Source organism: Galeopterus variegatus, unplaced genomic scaffold, assembly GCF_000696425.1.
Source record: "Galeopterus variegatus unplaced genomic scaffold, G_variegatus-3.0.2 Scaffold598, whole genome shotgun sequence".
NCBI lineage: Eukaryota > Metazoa > Chordata > Mammalia > Dermoptera > Cynocephalidae > Galeopterus > Galeopterus variegatus.
This window is the reverse complement of record NW_007726709.1, coordinates 166,457-185,244: the sequence shown is the minus strand read 5'-3', so window position 1 is coordinate 185,244 and position 18,788 is coordinate 166,457. Positions and strand designations below refer to the sequence as shown.

Sequence of the window (18,788 nt, the reverse complement as noted above, 5' to 3'; positions counted from 1 at the left end):
CCCGAAACACGTCCCATCCTAGCCCTGTTAGAATCATATCTACAAAAAGACTTTTTTTTTTTTTTTCCCCTTTTTTCGTGTCCAGCAACAGATCGCAACCCTCAGTGTCGTGCCCGTACCGGACTGGGACCGGCAACGGGATCGCAACCCTCGGTGTTGCTCCCGCACCTCGCTCAGCCAGTGAGCGGGACCCGGTCTGTACGTGGGATCCAAACCCTCAGCGGGAGCGCCACCGCACTCCCAAGCGGTGCACTGTAGCAGTGTGCCACCAGGCCGGCCCAACAAAAAGATTATCCACTGGAACTAAGAAAGGACCTCAAGAAGGCTAATAACATGTCCGTTACTCAGAACGGTAAAAGTAGGAATGTCTGAATGTGAGCTAAAGACTCACTCAAAGCAGAATCCTTTTTCCCGCTGTCTAGTACTGAGCCTCTCTCCTCACACCAAGCACGCGCTCACATGTGTACACGTGTCATGTGCACATGCATATACACATACATACACAGGCTAGGGTTCTTAAGAATTTCTTGTGAACAAGAGAGAAACTCTTATCAGAGGAGCTGCTTAGATACAATCTGGAGGTTTGGGGCTGTGTCTCACACTTACTAACGAAAGATTCTCTCTGGTTAGATGACCTCCACCTCTACCCCCAAAGGCAGCTACTGCCAGGTTGGATGAGGTCTCGGAATGATGGCCCCCATCCTATGTCCTTGCTTTTCTCTGCAATATAATTCCATCTGGTATGGAGACAGGGCAATATTTAGATGATCTGAAGTTTTCCAAACAAGACTTTACTTACTCAAAAGGGCAAGTCAGCAGTACAGTTGTTTGGGGGAGTCAGAAGTAACTCCTTGACAATAGTCATTCATTTAAGAAACACATATCAAATGTTTATTTGGTACAAGACCCTAGTGATGGGACAGAGATGGATCAGGTCTAGTTTCTGCCCTCAAGGAACACACAGTCTAACGGAAAGACAGGTAAATAATTATAATGTATCTGATCAATGCTCTGTTGGGGTAAGCACAACGCAGCCTGGGGATCAGGAAAGGCTTCCTAGGAAAGGTGATCCTGAGTGGAGTTCTGGAAGACAAGGAGTTAGGGAAAGTATGGTGGAAGCAGCTTATAGGCAGAGGGACCATCATGTGCAAAGACAGACTGTGAGAGCGCAACCTTTGGGTGAGGGGAACTAGGTGGGAGATTAAGCAGGGAGATATGAAGTTGGACAAAAAAGTAGGGCCCAGGACAGGGAGAATTTTGAGTTCTGGAAGCCTGAGACAAAATGGCAGACCCAGTGACAGCAGCACAACCACATTTTCACCTTCAGAACAGGCTTCATAACAAGGATCCCAACCACCACTCCTACTGCTCTCCAAATTATGTATGTATGTCCTTGGGTGGAACTTTCTAGATTAAAAAAAAAAAACCACATACATCACAGTCTCACAATCCCTCCTCACCTCTCCCCTCAAAGCAGCAGCAGCCCTATTCTGGAAAAAATCCCTCTTTTCCCAATATTCACGAGCATCCACTCCCGCCCAGGGTTGGGCTCTATGAGCACTCTGTTCCATTCCTAAACAGATAGCAAATTTTCCAAAATTTGGGCCCACCTGTCTATGCCAGGCAGCCTAGCCTCACAGACCCGGAGCCCCCAAGGGGCAGGCCACACACAGAGAGGAGGAAGAGAAGGACAAGAGGACACTAGACTTTTGGGCCAGTGAAGGGCTCAGGTTACTGGCTGGTTTAAGAGAAGGAAGTCTTTCTTTCCCTTCCTATAAGAAAGGGGATTTTCATCATCATTAAAATAGTGATTTTTCAAAAGGCAGAAAGGACAGATTAGCACCCCCTAGTGGTATAGGTAATTCCCAGGGAGAAGGGAAAAAACCAGGCTATGAAAGAAAGAACAAGAACTTCAACATCATTAGTTGGAACAACAAAAGGCTTAAGAGACTAGACACCTTAGCAGATGGATGTCTGCAACAAAAGGCCCACCTGGGTCAGGTGGCATACACTGGCATCAAGTCCAGGAGCAACCCTTGAGACCTTGTATCTGGGCTAAGGCAGCCTCAGAGCCCACTGAGCACTCCTACCAGTGTCAGGCAGGCCCTTCCCCAGCCTCCTCCACTCTAGGGAGATTGTTTTGAGATTACTCAAAAACTTCTTTCATTCACATGTAGAAGGTGGGTCTCTAAATGAAGGCACAAAGTTTCTAATGTACCTTAGCCCCAAATTTAAAAACTTCCAGAAACTCCCATGTTTTCCCATCACTTCTGCTCCAAACATTCTTGACCCGTGATTCCAGCACAGCCTGTTGGCCACCACAGAATGCATAACATGACACGTCACAAGGGAAAGCAGCCACAGAAGGCTTCTCCACACAGTCCTAGGAGTTAGAACTCTCAAGAGCTCCTTCCCTCTGCCAGTGACTCTTTTGAGCCTCCAGCAAGCATCAAAATCTCAGTTAGCCCCAGTTTCACATTCTGTAAAATGGGGTCAATACTAACCTGCTGACAAGTGGCCGAGTACAGTACCAGTCTAGCATAATGGCATTTCAGCCTTGGCCAGCCTGCCCTCATACTCCACTCAAACTGCCCTTCTCTTTCCTTGGTGACAGAATGTGCTACCCACAAACTCAACCTACACTTCACACAGGGCCACTTTATGGCAGATCAGAGTAACAATGCCAGAAAGCTAAGAAAGCCTAAACATAATCTTTCCTTTGAAGAGGCTGAAATCTTCACCTCTTGCTAAGAGGCCCTAAGGGAAATGGGACTGGAAAGAACCTGAGCCCCAGAAGCACCATCCTGCTCTGGGACTCCAAGTGCATAGTCACCAAGAAGGGTGGGGATGACAAGGAAGGGAAATGTTGGGGAATTTGGGGCAGATTGTACCACTGCTCTCCTTGGGTCCCCAATGACCATAGTGACCCAAGTAGAGTGACAAACTATAAAAAGCCAACTGGTAGGTCCAATGTGTACTTGCCTTAACCACTGATAGATTAAGCTTTCCCTGAGTGTCCTGTACAGAGCACCAATGATCCCAAAGCTCCTCTCCCAGCAGCCCTTGCTGACCACCTCCAGGGCCCTTACCTCTGTACAGAAGGGGGTAAGCTGTGGATGGACTACGGGCTGGACATACATGTGAAAGGTAGATTCAATCTCCATGGTCCGGCCATTTAGCTTCAGGATGGGGAACTCGATGATTTCCTGGAGTGCCAAAGACACAGAAAAGGAAGAATAAGTTATCTTAACCAATCATCTCAAACAATAACTCGAAGTCAAGAAAGAGTGTTTTGGGCTCATTAGTTCCAAACCCAAGACTGAGTAAGATGGTTCTAGCCTAATTACAATCCTAACCTCCCACTACTAATACCTTCACAGGTTCCAGGGACCAGACACACCCCTCATCCTCACTGTTTCTGGAAAAGGAAAGGAAGGCAGTGGTATAATCTGCCCCAGTTTCCCCAACTGGTTCTCTCGCAGAGGCCTGCTCATTTGAGCCCCTAAGAGTAGGCTCTTCTTTCCCTTTGCCAAAGTTCCTGTCCTGGAATAGGTCTTGATCTACAACCATCAGACTAATTAATAGATTTCCTTGTATGAAGTTTAAGCAGAGACAGTGAGTTTCTTCATTAGTTTTTATTAAAAAAGAAAAAAAAAGATAATAAATAAAGCCAAAGAGGATACTAAAGAGAAGGAGAAAACAGAAAAAGGGTAATAGGAGCTAGTGCCTCCCACCTTTCTTTCAGGCAGTATACCCTCCCCCGTCCAGCCCCCCCAACCTCCACCTAATCGCTTAGCCAGCCCTTCCTAGTCCACTGGAATGTAATGGAAGAGAAAGAGGAGGAGTGACAATTTGTTTGGTGTCTCTAAGATTAATTTGTCTCCGTTATTTAATAGAGATGCACAGCACCAAGGTCCTGGTGTGCAAACAGGCTTGCAGAACGCTGGCTGTGCAGCACGCCTCATACATCGCTCCTGGGAAGGGAGGAATGCACCAGAGGGGGGAGAGAGCAGGAGAGAGCACACACACCAGAGAGAAGGGGGAAAGCAAGGAGAGAGAATAAAAAAAATTATTGCTTTTTAATATTCAAAAACAGTTTGCAAAATTTAATCAAAGCAGAGGAAAAGCTAACATTTTTACCACTTTGACATTTTTATTAGCGCTTTCATAAATTTTTAAAACATGAATGGAATTAGTTTACAACGCAAAAAAACTGCCCTGAAAACATCTGGAAGAGACAAATAGGAAATAATAAAAAAATAAATAAAAGCAAAATTCTCCGAGTAAAATTAGCATGTGGAAAGGGCCTCCACTGCAGAGAGAGAAATGGGGCTTTGCCCACTCAGTGGCCCCAATAGGCAGCTCCAGTGGCATCCCCACCCCAAGTTCCCCGTTCTGGAGGACCGTTCCAGTATTACTAAAATCAAGGCAAATTGGTTCTCTCCAGAGACAGCTTGGAGAAGCAACACAGAAGCTGAAGACATCTGACTGAACTTGGGAAATGAATGGGTAGGAAAACAGCAAGAGAAACAGTCAATCTCCTTGATGTCTCAGGGAAGGCATGTGTCCTCCCCTCAAAACACTCACTAATATTGGGCTTGTTTCTAAAGCATCTATTTCAGCCCAACACATAACAGCAGGACTGAAAACCAAAACAAGGCAGTCAGATTTCATGCCAGAGAAATACAAAGATTCTGGTTGCCTGGTCTCCCTAGGCTTATACCCAAAGATGGTGAAGCTGACGGGAGCTTGCTCCCAGAAAGGAAGGGCAAAATGGTGCCAAGGCTGAGGCAGAGGGGAGATGGAGAAGAGGCCCAGGCTGCTGCTTGGTCTAGGTGATACCTATCCTCCCAATTCCCTGGGCCTTTTGTTCCCCACAAAGTATTACAACGTAGACCAAGCAGAGGGGAGTTTTGCCCTAAAATCGAAATTGAACACACACACTGTGCGTTCGTCCCCTTGAAAAATCAGATATCCAAGATTTCCAAGAGCCAGCTCTGAGGTGTAGCTCATCTGACTCCTAAATTTCTGATATATCCTTCCACTTCCACTAAGTAGAAGAAACACTCCCCCACAGAAAGAGCTCCATGGCCTGGTGAGTTTGGCTGCCCTGGTGTCTAAGGAAACAAATACAGCCAGCTCCTCACTAACAATGTTAGCTGGACCCACAATGAAATTTAACCTGTGACACAACTGTACTTTTCATTTAAACTTTCATTTGGAAAGAAGCAGTATTTGGAGACCTGCAGTTTGTCCTGCTAATAAAGACAAGTGTTGGGACCTTTAAGGATGCTATTCATCTTCGGCTTTTATTAAATTCAATTTTCTTAAGCCCATGATACATTATGAAATTAGGAGTTGACATTCCTCTGGAAACAAAAATATCTATCAAACATAAATAGAAAAAACCCTCTATTACCAAGAATTTATGGCTTAAAGTTGATCTCTTTCCACTTTTTTACAAGCACATGGTTTGTTTCAGATATCTGAAATGCTATTATAGATCTAGAATTTCATTAGTATTTATTATAAAATAGTACACGCTTCAGCTCCTGCTCTAACCAGCACGAAGTCAGCATCCACAGCAGACCCTGAAAACTTGGTCTTTGGGTTTCCCCACTGTAGCTCAGTATTCAAACTTTCTAGCTACTGGCTTCCTCATAGGGAAATGGAGCCAAACCTAAGTGTTCGAACTCAGTGCTACCCTCCCAGAGAGGAAGATCAAGCCAGCCTCAGCTCCACGCAACGAAAGGGGTAGACCCCTGAAATGCCTGGGGGCCAAGGACCCAAGGCCCAGTACACATCAGATTGGTCCTATCATAAATGTACCTCTCTATGTTGCTAGCCCATCAGCCTTCTCCCCAAGACCAAGAAGAGGGACTTCCAAGGGCCAACCTCAAAACCTGACTTTGTAGGGACCTTCCTCAGTAGCATCAGGAGCTATTGTAACAATAGCCTGCATACTGACATATTCTTTTGAGCCACTGAGGATAGAAGACCCTCTGAAGAACCAGAGCAGAAAGGACCTCATTTAGGAACATCTTAACTTCCCATATTGCCCAGCAAGCCCAGAACCTCAAAACACTGGCCCTAACAGCCCAGTCATAGGAGGGAAGCCCCAATCTGCACTAAATTGTCACAACTCTGCAGCCAGTGTACCTGGGGCATGCCAAACACTTCCTCAACAGTTTTTAGCTGATAATGATCAGAGATGCAATCCCAACACTACAGCTCAATGGCATCGATTCCAACCCAAGGATTTGTGAAGATGTGCCCAAGTGCCAGCTTCTAGGTCCAGTTGCTCAGATAATGAAACTGCTATTGCTGCCTGTCTCCTTTTCCCTCACCCAATTTCATCATTCCCCTAAGAAGATGGGTTTTTTCAGGAACAGGTGAGTGCTTGCGCAAAGGTAGCACCCGGAAGGAAAGAAGAACCCTTGCTGCCTGTCTCCTTTTCCCTCACCCAATTTCATCATTCCCCTAAGAAGATGGGTTTTTTTCAGGAACAGGTGAGTGCTTGCGCAAAGGTAGCACCCGGAAGGAAAGAAGAACCCGTTTGTATTACCAAATAAATTTGCTCTTTTCCTCCCCTAAAAATAGTTTCACAAATCCTTACTTTTGTATGCCATTTGCATTCAATTAAACTACCTGAGTGTCTACTTTGTGTAGGACATCATACAGGTGTTGGAGTGGGATTCAGAGATAAGATGTAGTCTCTGCTTTGGAAAAGTGTATGTCGTGTATGTAATAGTGAGAGAGAAAGATATGAACAAATAACGAACAGTGCACTATAATACCTTAGTGGAGGAACATACAAAGTGTTATCCTTTTCCATTTACAAAAATGTGCTTTCACACACATTTTGTTATTTTACCCTTATTAGTCCTGGTAGATAGTTCATACAGTCATCACCACCACCATCATAAGGTCATAAACCAACACTATTAGCACCTACTATTTACCAGGCAGGACACAAAGATTAATACAATGAGAGGTGGCTCTTCCTTCTGATATGCTCAGAGTCTGGGCAAAGGGTGGAGAGGAGCTGGTTTCCAACATTCTCCAAAACATGAAGAGAATGGAATCATTTTATTCCTTCCATTTATTATTTACTGTGTGGCAGACACTGTGTTAAATGCTAATAGGAATGATTTCATTTAATTTTCCTAACAACTCATAAGGTGGGAATCATTATTATCCCTATTTCACAATAATCTAAGGCCCAAAGAAGTTAAGTTACTTACTCATGGTTGTACTCCTAGTAAGGCACAGAGCTGGAACTCCAAATAAGGAAAATAAGACTCAAAGAGAGTGGGAATAGCAGATTTCAAAATCTGAAGGGTCAAGAGAGATCTGATTGTTAGTCCAAAAGGCTATCCTACAGGGAACTTAATTTACTATCTCCTAGAAAGAGAGGTGGCTCTCAAATGATAAGAGTAATGAATATGGACTACTCAGACAGAAAAGTCCTAGAGGAATGCTACTGAAAAGCCTCCACTACGGCTGCAATAACACAGATGGAGCGAAGCTGAGCTCAGGGAGGGCAGGAGCCTTCAGTTTGTATCTCCAGTACTCAGCTTCTGTTCTGGCACACAATCCTCCTGCTCTCAACTTTTGTTGAGTAAACATATGAAGGGGCTGATAAATGTAAGACAGAAGATAAGTGCCTGGCTCTAACAGAAAACACTCCTGCTTTCAAGGAAGTCGCCACAGGATCAGAGATGAAATGATCTACCTAAGGTGATGGAGCTAGGATTCAAACCCAGACATATAACACTCCAAAGCACTTTTTGCTACATCCACTCTCTCATCTCTAAGTGGTTTCCTCCTTCAACTGCTACAAACTGTCAAATCCCATTTTTACGTAGGATCTGTCCTGTTTGCTCGGAACCAAGGTTTTCCTGCGACTGGGGACTTTCAGCACTAAAAGTGGGATAGTTGGTCACCCCACACCATTCACAAACTAACTACACCATTAGGTTATCCAAGGGCAGAGCACCATATATCCAAAAAACGGGTCTGCTAATGGTGGAAGGGAATTGGCCACAATTTGACAACAAAGGACACAAGCCTCAGAATTTGGATTTTTCAAAATATTCAAGGTTCCAACCTATTGTACCTACTGTCTCCCTGCAAACCTTTTGTTTTTTTGTTTTATGAGGAAAAGGAAGACAGTGAAATAAAAAGGAAGCACCAAGTAAATATTCATTTATCTTTTTAAGTGAGTTGGAGCAGAGGTTTTAAACCCATTCGCTTTCTAATTGCCCAGCTAGGAACCCCAGGGATTTCCTTGATAAACTGAGGACAAAACTGCAACAGCATTTCAAAAGAAATTTCATACCCACAATCAGTAGATTACAAGAAATAAATGTGTGGGTTGCTTTCAGGGTATTCAAACTCCCTTCAGCTAAAGTGTTGGCAGTGATAAGATTAGAAGATAGAAAATAACAAAAGGATTTCAAGTAGAAGGGACTTAGGTTAGACTCTTGGAATTCCTGACAATAGGACAGAGGGTTTAATAGCGTAGCATTCCAGCCTTTTTTTCCTAAGCATAGATTCCCCTCTACCTGAGATGATGTTCCTATGGTCCTATCTGAAATAAGGGAATGAACAGATAATTTTTCATGACTTCACCTCTCAACCTAGAAAGATGAAACTTGTATCCCCTCAATTTAGAGACAGTTAACAACTAACCTATCCCTTCCTTCCACCCTCTTTAGAAAATTCCAAAAAATGTGCGCCCCTGCACTGAAAGGTTTGATAAAATCCAAAAGCAACATCACACCACCAAGTAGAAAAGGCAGTATCTGGCAAACATGTGAGTTTTATCCAGATACTTGGTTTTAGACAAAAGTCCCATGCAAAGGTGAGCCCTTACTCCAAGGGATCAAGGAATCTCCTGGCCACAGGGAAGAGGGGAAGTTGGATGGGAGAAGTGAGGGCTGCACTGAGCAATGGGGCATGGTTTGCTTAACAGTTTCTTTCTTGGGGGGGGAAAAAGACATTTTATGCACAAGGAGCTTATTTCTTAAACAAACACTCGTGGTTTTGATTTACACCACAGTCTGCTCCTAAATAATTTATGGCGGGTTAAATTTATTGCCGAGCCCTGGCTGGCTGCAAATTCGAATTGCCAAATAATTAGATTTTAGGGCAAAGCTTATAAATTACCCGTCGATTTGTCCGGACTTGTTTGTCAGCTGCTTTGTGCTTCGGGTCATCTTTGGCATTTGGCTGTTTGGGTTTTAATTGCTGATTTACACTTTGACAGATGAGAGCTGATGCTCGAAGTTTCAGGACAAGGAAGGGTAAAAAATCAGAGCTTTAAAAGGCTGATTTTTCACCTACATGTCCCCCTCCACTCATCCCCATAGACCCCAAAGCAATTAAAATGTAGAAAAGAGGCTGAAAACAGACACTGCTATTCTTTATTCGATGAGGGTGGGGGTACAGAGTGAATTATAATTTACCTTTACTGAAATCTGAATTTTTCAAAAAATATAATACCAATAAATGAAGGGGACCAAGCCTTAGAAACTATACCCTCACCTAAGGGTGTGCATGCCTGAATCTACCTCTATATGTACATGACTTAGAAACCACTCAGTTCAAACATTTTTACATACTCAATTGTAAATAACTTCAGATATTAGTGGCCTCTATGAAGCCAACCCTTCAGGGCAACAAACAGCCAAATGATTTCTCTGTAGCTACCTGTATACACATATTTGTCATGAAATTAAACAAATCTCAGGTTGTGTGCCAGAGAAGTCCCCTGGAGGCAGCACTAAGGAAGGGTATGGAAGTGGAAGGGTGCCAAGCCCAACTTACCATTCCAGTGGAGGGAAAAAACAATCTCTCTGGGTACCATCCTGGCTCTATCCACTCTGTTGATAGAAGGCCTGAAGACTCTCTCTATGCTCACCAGAGAAGCATTCCAGTGGAGGGAAAAAACAATCTCTCTGGGTACCATCCTGGCTCTATCCACTCTGTTGACAGAAGGCCTGAAGACTCTCTCTATGCTCACCAGAGAAGTCGGGACTGCCTCCCAGCCCCCTGCTGTACCTCAGTAGCTTACTATGGGGCCATGGGTCAAAATACTACTAGTATTAATTCTACCAATAAGAGCTAACACATATAGCCATTATCTGCCAGGCACCATTCTGAGCACATGATATATTAATTCATTTTATCTTCCCATCAGTCCTATAAGACTGATACTATAATTAACACCATTTTGCCAATAAGGCAACTGAGAAACAAAGAGTACAAGGTCATACTGCCAGTAGGTGGTGGAGACAAGATTTAAATCCACAGAGCCCAGTTCTGGGTCCATGCTCTTAATCACTACGCTATATTACTTCTCATCAGAATGGCCTCTACCTCAGGCCCCCTCACTCCAGAGGTTCAGAGTCCATATTCCAGGGCTTGGGTACATGTAGCCAAGGCCTGTTCAATTAGTCATCCAACGAGGTAGGGAAAACTCACGTAACTTGCTCATGTTAGACAAAGACCATTTTTCCAATGAATCCAAATACTGCCCTAAAGATACACTAGCGGGGTGTGAAGAGATAGAAGTGAGTATGAGTAACAGGTGATCAAGCCCTCCAGAAAAACACCTTCCTTCTGTCCAAATGAACCAAAAATTAGGGTTGGATACCTCTCCTATGAAGACCTCTCATTACAGGCACAAGCCAGAAGCTTATCTGGTCTATCTTACTGTCACTAGACCTGACAAAGACCTCTCTAATGCTGGCCACAAATCTGGAACAGGATCACAGAAATTCCACCATATCCTGAGGCACCTGGGGACTCCTTGCCAGCATCAACAACCACCACATTCACCACCACCACCATGAACTTCCTCTCATATTTGCCCCTGACACTGGTTTCTCTAGTTATGTTACCTTTCCAGTGAAAGCAGACCTTATAAAAATGGCATTTTTCAGCCCATTTATCAGTCTCTACCTCCCCCATCTCCAACTAACCACCACTCCCTTTCAGTTAATCAGTTGGCCTTTGAACTGCTGCTAGTGCTAGAAAAAATACACATGAACAATGCAAACATAGTCCCTGGAATCCATTTCTAGACACCACAATCTCAAATCATGGCTCTCAGTTTTATCACACTTTGAGAGAACAAGATTCCAAGCTTTCTAGCCAGTTATCATCCTATCTACCTAAGCATCACTACCTACTTCCCCTAGGCCGGTGGCCAAACAGTGCAATAAACAGATCATAGAGGAATAATTACCTACATTCCCACTAAGGAACTCACCTATAACAGTTCTCTCTAATTTAGCTCTTCAACTAAGAGTACCCCATTTACAACAACTATAGGTTCCACAATCCACTCCTTACCAAATCTCTTAGCATCACTGACTCCCCAGTAGCCCACCAGTACCTAAGGGAGTTAAGAGCTACGTAAGAGCATGGTTCTCAAGCTCATTTCTTTCCCAACACACCTAAAGGGCTATGACACATAACTACTCTCCATTCCCTTTGTTACCTTAGTCCACCATACTAACATGTCTTTCAAGTAATGCATCTTCCTAGCTATTTCCCTGTCAATTTTTTTTTTTTTTTTTTTTTTTTTTTTTTTTTTTTTTTTTTTTTTTTTTTTTTTTTTTTTTTTTGGTGGCTGGCCTGTGTGGGAATCTGAACCCACGACCTTGGCATTATAAGACTGCACTCTAACCAACTGAACTAACTCGCCAGCCTTCTACATCAATTTTTAACCCCAGAGAACACCTTCCTCTCCATCCCATCAATGCTGGCTTACATCATCTATTTCTGTTTCTTCTCTTTTATTCAACAATATATTCGAACCTCCTATTCTGGCTCACCAACTTTGCCCCAACCTCACCGGGGACTCTGCCACTCGTTTATTTTCAGGAACAGTGGCATCTCCAAGTAAGAACTGCTGCTAGCATTCAGCCTTCAGATCAGCCTTTGGATGGAATGGCCTCCTAAGGACTAGACAGTGACCACAGCACTAGCACAGAGCCACTCATGTGACAGGCCTGTTTGGCTGCCCACAGACCTTCAAGATTTCCCACTGGCCAAAAACAGGACCAAAATAGCAGTCTATTCCAAGGCACCTCTACTTTAGAATAAAAGCTTCCCTGATGTTTGTCTCTCCCTCCAGAGTCTCCTTTCTGATTCTCCAAGCACTTAACAGGGCTTTGCCCATGGTAGCAATCTACCATGTGCTGGTCTGCTCACCCTTCTGCTGTTGACCTGCCAGCCAGGGGGAGTGGGGAGCTAGTGTCAATCTGGGAACACTCTTTTCTCAGATTCTTAGGCTATGGCTCAATTTTCACAGCTAGAGCTCAAAACTCATTACATAAATGTAAGGCTGTGGGGGCTTTTTAAGTATTGTGAACACCCAGTACAAGAGGATAAAAAATAATCATTCCAATGGCATCTCAATCAAAATTATGCAGGATCCTTTTTTCGAATGAGACACAGAGGTGGAGAAAGTATCTCCTAACATCAGTTTCCACACGTCAAATGACTGAGATCAGTCTACAAAAGAAATGTAATCAATAGAGGGGAGAGGAAATACAAGACAGGGTGAGGGCAGGGAGAAGCGAAGCCTGTGGACTTCTAAACACGCCTTTGGATTTCATTCTCCCTGCTTCCAGCCTCGCTGGCTTTATTTCTCTGGCTGTGTACCTGTCGCTACTGCTCAGAGGGGGAGCTCAGCCTCCACCCCCATACCCTCCAATCACCTCTGCTCTTGCTAGTCTTCTCTTGTTACCCAGACCCTCCTGCCTCTTCATTAATCCTTCCTTCCACACTTCTCTCAGTGTTAGTCAGCCAGCTGTTTACCTGTTTGAAGGGCCTAACTCTCCCTGGTCTACTGAAGGGGGTCCTAGCAGATCTAGATCTAAACTCCCAGTACTTTATTTGTGGGTGGGGATAGTCATTCTCTAGCCCTTGACTCTCCCTAGAGCCCTAGCAGTACACCCAACTGCTACAACGACCACTGAAGCATGACATTCACTTTCCTGACCTCACCTCTCAGAGCCGCACTCACATATTTCCACTGTGACCCTCACCCTCTTTGACCACACTTTATTGGCTAAAATGCTCTTCAGCGTCCTCTAGCCTTATTCTCACTCCCAGCATCCCAATAAGACCTTCTAGCTTGAATGTGAGAAATACCATATAACTGATACAAATAATCCGACTAACTGAACTATGAAATATTTGACAGGTTCAAAGTCTTTGCTCTCCCCCTCCCTCATCTGCAACATTCCCACAAACAAGCCTGCGATCAAGGTTAGTTTTTTCCGACTTAGGCCAATTCATCCTGGTTTACTCTGTGAGCCCCTTCTTTTATTCCCACTATAACAGTTCTGAGAGGCCTCAGGCCAGCTTGGCCCTCTCTGGTCTCCTAAATTCCTTATAACATGAAGTCTATGCAACCTCTCCCTCATACCCTGAGCAGGGTTGATCACTCCCATCCTTTGTGCTCCTGCTGTACCAAGTACTTACCTGTGTAATGGTAGTTATCGTGCTGCCTAATGGTTGTTACACGTATACCTACCCTCCTTGACTATCAGCTTCCTTGAGGGTAGGGACCATTTCTTACTTATCTTTACACCCCCAGCATCTAACACAGTTTGAAGGCGCTATCCAAAGACTAAAGAGTCCTTTTCACTGCCTCTACGGTGGTCACAATGAGGTCTTCCCCATTTCTTTGCTGACTTCGTTGGTTTTGTCTGTCCAACAAAAACTTTAAAAGGCAGCTCGGTGTCACTGTTATTTTACAGTCCCTGATTTCATTCACCATTTATCAATAGCCCTATTCTTTAGAGCTCTTCCCCACCACCCTTAGCCCAGTGCCTAACAAAATCTGCATTCCAACAACTGTCTCAGCCCTGGGGAAGCCACCACTATAACAAGAGGCTGGGGGGATGTTTCCTGATTTGCACTAAATTATGTGGTGATTTTGTTACCACTGACCCAGTGCTCCCCAAGGAAAGTTCCTGGCCCCACCCCCAGGCAACTCCAAAGCCTAACTACGCATCATGGCAGCTTAGAGGTATAAACCCTGGGGAAGGCGGAGAAGCGGCCTGAACAGAGCAAATAAACCCACTTCGATCGTTGCCTCCGCTATGCCAAACACACAAGGCAGCACCACCACGCATCAGTGCTCCATTCCCCAAGATGTATATTTTACTTCTACATTGCTATGTCTGCTCCAAATAAAGAAAAGCCCTTTGGCTTTCACATGAAGCTACAACATGGCTAAGACCCGGACACAGCAAATGCTTGTTCCCATTCAGGGAGCACTAGTGAGGAGTCACAGGGAGAGTCAGGGGGAGGCCCATCCCTCCAAGGGACCACCAGGAAACAGCAGCCTGTGGAGGAAGATGGCTTTGAGAGGTGGTGGGGGAGGCACCACATTTATGGAGGTTGCAACAAAAAGAACAAAAGGGCCTAGTGGGACGCCCTATTCCCATCATCATTGCTGGCCACCAATAGAGAAATTCATTTATAGTGACCCTGGAAGAAGAGATGTGTTAAAGCAGAGATATAACTAAAAAGAAAGGCAATAATTGGTCTGACGGACATGGGAAAAATTATTCCAAGAGTCAGGAGCCTGTGCAAGAACACTTACAGCTCACATAGTCATCATAACTCAGCCCCCTCAAGCATTTTGTGCTCTGCTTATGGTGTTAACTTTAATGTCTTAACATATAACACCATCCACACTAACACAAAATACTACACACGCCAGATGAGGCTGAGTTATAGTTGCTGTGGGAAGCATAACTTTGAATTTCCTGATTTTGGTGCATTTAATCTCAACCATAATGTTACATTAACGTCGGTTTTGCATTTCATTTCCCAGTTTAGAAGAATAGCGTCAGCGCCTTCGCCTGTCTGTACAGAAAAAAGTACAGGCTGATGGGGCCACAGGCAGAGGGACCACAATCTAACAACTGGGCTCTCCCACTGAAAAGTCTGGCCCAACCCCTCCCACTGGGAAGAGCTGCAACCAGGACAAGCTAACGGGGAGGGAATGTTCTTTCTCTAGGAAACTGTCTTTCTGTCTACTTGAAGACTGCAGGAACCAAGAAGAGAGAAAGAAAGAAGCTAAATATGGAGCAAAGAGCAATGTGTGTGTGGTGGGAGGGGAGGAAGGGGTGAGGGGATTCCTGCCTTTCAGCCTTGAACAGAGGAGAAGGGAATCAATACAGTTTGCTTTGTAGGGATCTTAACCAATTTCCCATAAAGTTTTCCAAAATGTCCCTTTCACAAAAGACTAATAATGGTGTACCAGCTCTAGGTCATACTGAAATCCTCCAAATGCCCCTCTTCTATATTCCTCCTTCTCCTCCGTCACCATCAACCCTCCCCCCACCCTACTCTCCCAAAATAACCCAGCATCTGGACAATTCTCTATAAAAGAGAAACTCCTTTACTTATAGTTCTAACTCAAAATGCAGATGGAGTCTCTTCAAGGTTTCTGTAAAAAGAAAAAAAAAGCCCCTGTGGACAAAGACCAAACACTAGAAAACCTCAACCCCAAAGGTCATTTTTCTCCAAAGTTATGGGCACTTGAATACAGATGAGAAAGAAAACAGTTGGCAGGGCTGCTGCAGAGCAGTGAGGAAAAGACTACCCAGGAGTTTGATGGATGGGCACAGAGAACTCAGGGAGGGAGGGGAGACAGCAGCCAGGACATCAGCTTCCCAGATGGGGAGAGCTGGGCTGCCCCCACCCTCCCTGGCTGTCCAGACAGCTGAGGTTATTTCCTCCTCCCCATGTGCTGTGGCCTATACCTCATTTTCCTCACTTACATTTGCTTTGGTCTCTTCTGAACACTGAGGTGGTGAGAGAACTTGCCCCAAGGTTAAAGAGGCACAATTAAAGATCTCACCAAAGCTTTCAGGCTGCTCTCTGGGCCTCAGGGTCACAGTAACCACCATTCAATGCACATCCACACCAAAATGAGCAAAACGAACTACTGTTAGTGAGGACAAAGGAATCACGGTTCTCCTAAGCCAGCTAAAAATCTACTTCTATATCATGAAACAATCCTAAGAATGAAACCATATTTCTGAAGTTTAGAGCCTCTAAAACATTTTAAGCCATCTAAATTAATATTCAAATGAAAAAATGTTTTCAAATGTAAAACAGTCTCATATTCAACCAATACCTACCGTGTTAATCTGAACTGAAACATGTAAAACAAATAAAATGAGTGCAAAAACCAGAAAATGAAAGCCTATTACTGGCATTCACCTAGCTGAACAAAATACAAAAATAAACAGCAAAAAAAATGATGACAAATGGAAAATATCAGATGTTTACCATGTTTATAATCAATATTGTTACTCTCCCGGTACAAGAGAACTTACACCTGTTAATTCCCTTAGGCTCGTCTCAATAAGCCGACTCAGAGACTTCTGAAAACCAGGGACAGATGAGAGAAATGAGCCCCACACCATGCCTTCAAACAGGCCCTGGCCCAAACCCCATTTCTACCTCCTACACACCCAAGTGTGATATATGAAACACTCTCAATAGGAACCAGAAGTGTACTATGCAGATGTCTTAGATCTTGAAAGCTCCTGGGAGCTGGTCAGGAGAGGAGCTGGGAAGTTCTCATCCACAATTCCAGCCCCACCCCCAGGAGGCAGGCAGACTATACCCATAAAGAATATCTGTCCACTGGACAGCCATCAAGCCATTCTGAGAGAGCACTAGGGAAGGCTGATCTAACTTATACACCATATTCTAATCCTTTCTCTGCCTCTTCTGGAAGTTCATCCTCATCCCCAATCTCAATCTTTCCTGCTTCTATTTAAATTCATTCTTTTTTGTCCTTATTAAAATGAAGATCAAGTTATTATCATACTCTTTGGAACAACTACTCCTCACATGATGAATATATTTAGTCTGGACAAGAAGTTAGTCACTAAAACTATATTCAATTTCTTTTCTTTCTAAGTCCTATTTTTGTGCCTCTAATGATTTTCGTTCCTTTCCTGAGCTTTTCCAATTTCTCCACTTCCCTTGTTGACCAGAAGACCCAAACAACACAGAGGCTCTAATGAGAATCTGACCTATGGTGACCTTGATGGAAGGATACTGTCCTATCCGGGACCGACAACTTTTCCAATCCATCATTCATGCTTTCTCTGAATCTTATCAGGATCCTGATACCTGCAAAACCTTAAAAAAGATACCACAACCCCCGCAAAAAGGAGGCTTTAAGTTGCCACTAACAAGTCTCAAGCTGCCCATCCTTTCCTAAGGGTGGTCTGATGAGTAGTCCAACAGAGATGTCTGGCCCCAAACTCACCTTCCCACCAGTTGATCACAGCATTGTGGAGACTTAATGAAGTCGAGATGCATTACATTTATCACTTGCTCCAGATCCACTCAAATCCATCATTATGTCACAGCAAGAAGTTAGATTGATCTGACAGGATTTGCTCTTCTTCACAAACCCATGTACGTTATTACTCAGTACCCCATGCTCTTCTAGCTGTTTGCTGATTGATTATCTGACGATCAGGGCAAGTATCTTCTCCAGAATCACAGTAAACTAACGGGTCTATAATTTCCAAGATCATTCGTATTCCTCTTTTAAAGATAAGCAAGACAGCAAATGCTTCTTCCCGAGTTCGCTAAAGCAACAGCTAATGCTTTGCTAATAATGAACCAGGGCAGCCAATTCCTTAAGTGCCCTTGGAATCACATCATCAGGGTTCATTGATTCTCGAGATAATCTTTAATCATGCCCAGGTCCTGGTAAACAGCATAAAGCCCTACCTCAGCCTGGATCTGGAAGGCCTCGGTACCTAAGTCTGGGAAAGAAATTGGTGACACAAGTGATTTAAATTTGTACTGCATTGTGTCTTCAGCATTGCAATAAATAAATAAATAAAAAGAACAAAAAATAAAGAGAACAATGCTCTTGAAAGAGAAATGAAAGGTGACATCGACGGACTTTCAAATTGGACATGAATCAGGTTTCACTTTTAGGAACACTGGCAGAACTCTCTGCAGGACAAGAGAGCTATATAATTATGTGAGTTTATAATCTAACTGAAAAGATAAGAAACATATATACATAAGCATGTGCCAGGAAGCAGAAAGCAGTAAATGCCATAATGGAGGTGGAAAGTGATTATGAATCATGTGCAATGGAGATATGTTGTATTTTAGCCTCACATTATACTAGGGCTTACTCAGTGACTGAAACCCACAACAGTAAGGGAAATAATATGGTGTATTAGGACATGGACCCCTGATTCCCTACCTGCAAGAATCTGCATAACCAAAATTCCCAACCCACCATCCAGACACACAACCATGCCAGAAAAACTCCTGTAGTTTGGGGCGGCAGAGAAGATGATTCCACAGCACAGACAGGAGCAAGACGCAAGAAAGTAAGTGTGGTGGTGGTAGTTCCCAAGCTTCATTCCCTTTCGCCCAAAGTTCCTTTCCTTAACACATTCTCCTTATCTAGTTCCTGTCTTCCCAGGCTTTAGTAGGCCTGATTTCAATGCCCCAAAGGTAGACCACTGCTTTAAGGGAGAACAGGAAAGAAGAGAAGAGAAAGGGAAAAGTAAAAGGATTGTGGTGTCTGCTTTATATAAAATAATCTACCATTCTTTTTTTTTTTTTCCTTTTTTGTCTTTTTTTCGTGACCGGTAACGGGATCGCAACCCTCGGTGTCGCGCCCATACCGCGACCGGCAACGGGATCACAACCCTCAGTGTTGCGCCCGCACCAAGCTCAACCAGTGAGCGGACTGG

The 18,788-nt window shown here is 44.0% G+C and overlaps 1 protein-coding gene across 4 annotated transcripts in view; it reads right to left on the bottom strand.

Moving 5' to 3' along the window:
- ERI3 (ERI1 exoribonuclease family member 3) overlaps positions 1 to 18,788 on the bottom strand; it is a 129,844-nt gene that overhangs the window by 95,427 nt on the left and 15,629 nt on the right. For all 4 annotated transcript variants that reach the window (XM_008570378.1, XM_008570377.1, XM_008570374.1 and 1 more), the window contains one exon: positions 3,090 to 3,206. In XM_008570378.1, coding sequence (XP_008568600.1) covers positions 3,090 to 3,206 — 117 coding nt within the window. The remainder of the gene's footprint in view (positions 1 to 3,089; positions 3,207 to 18,788) is intronic.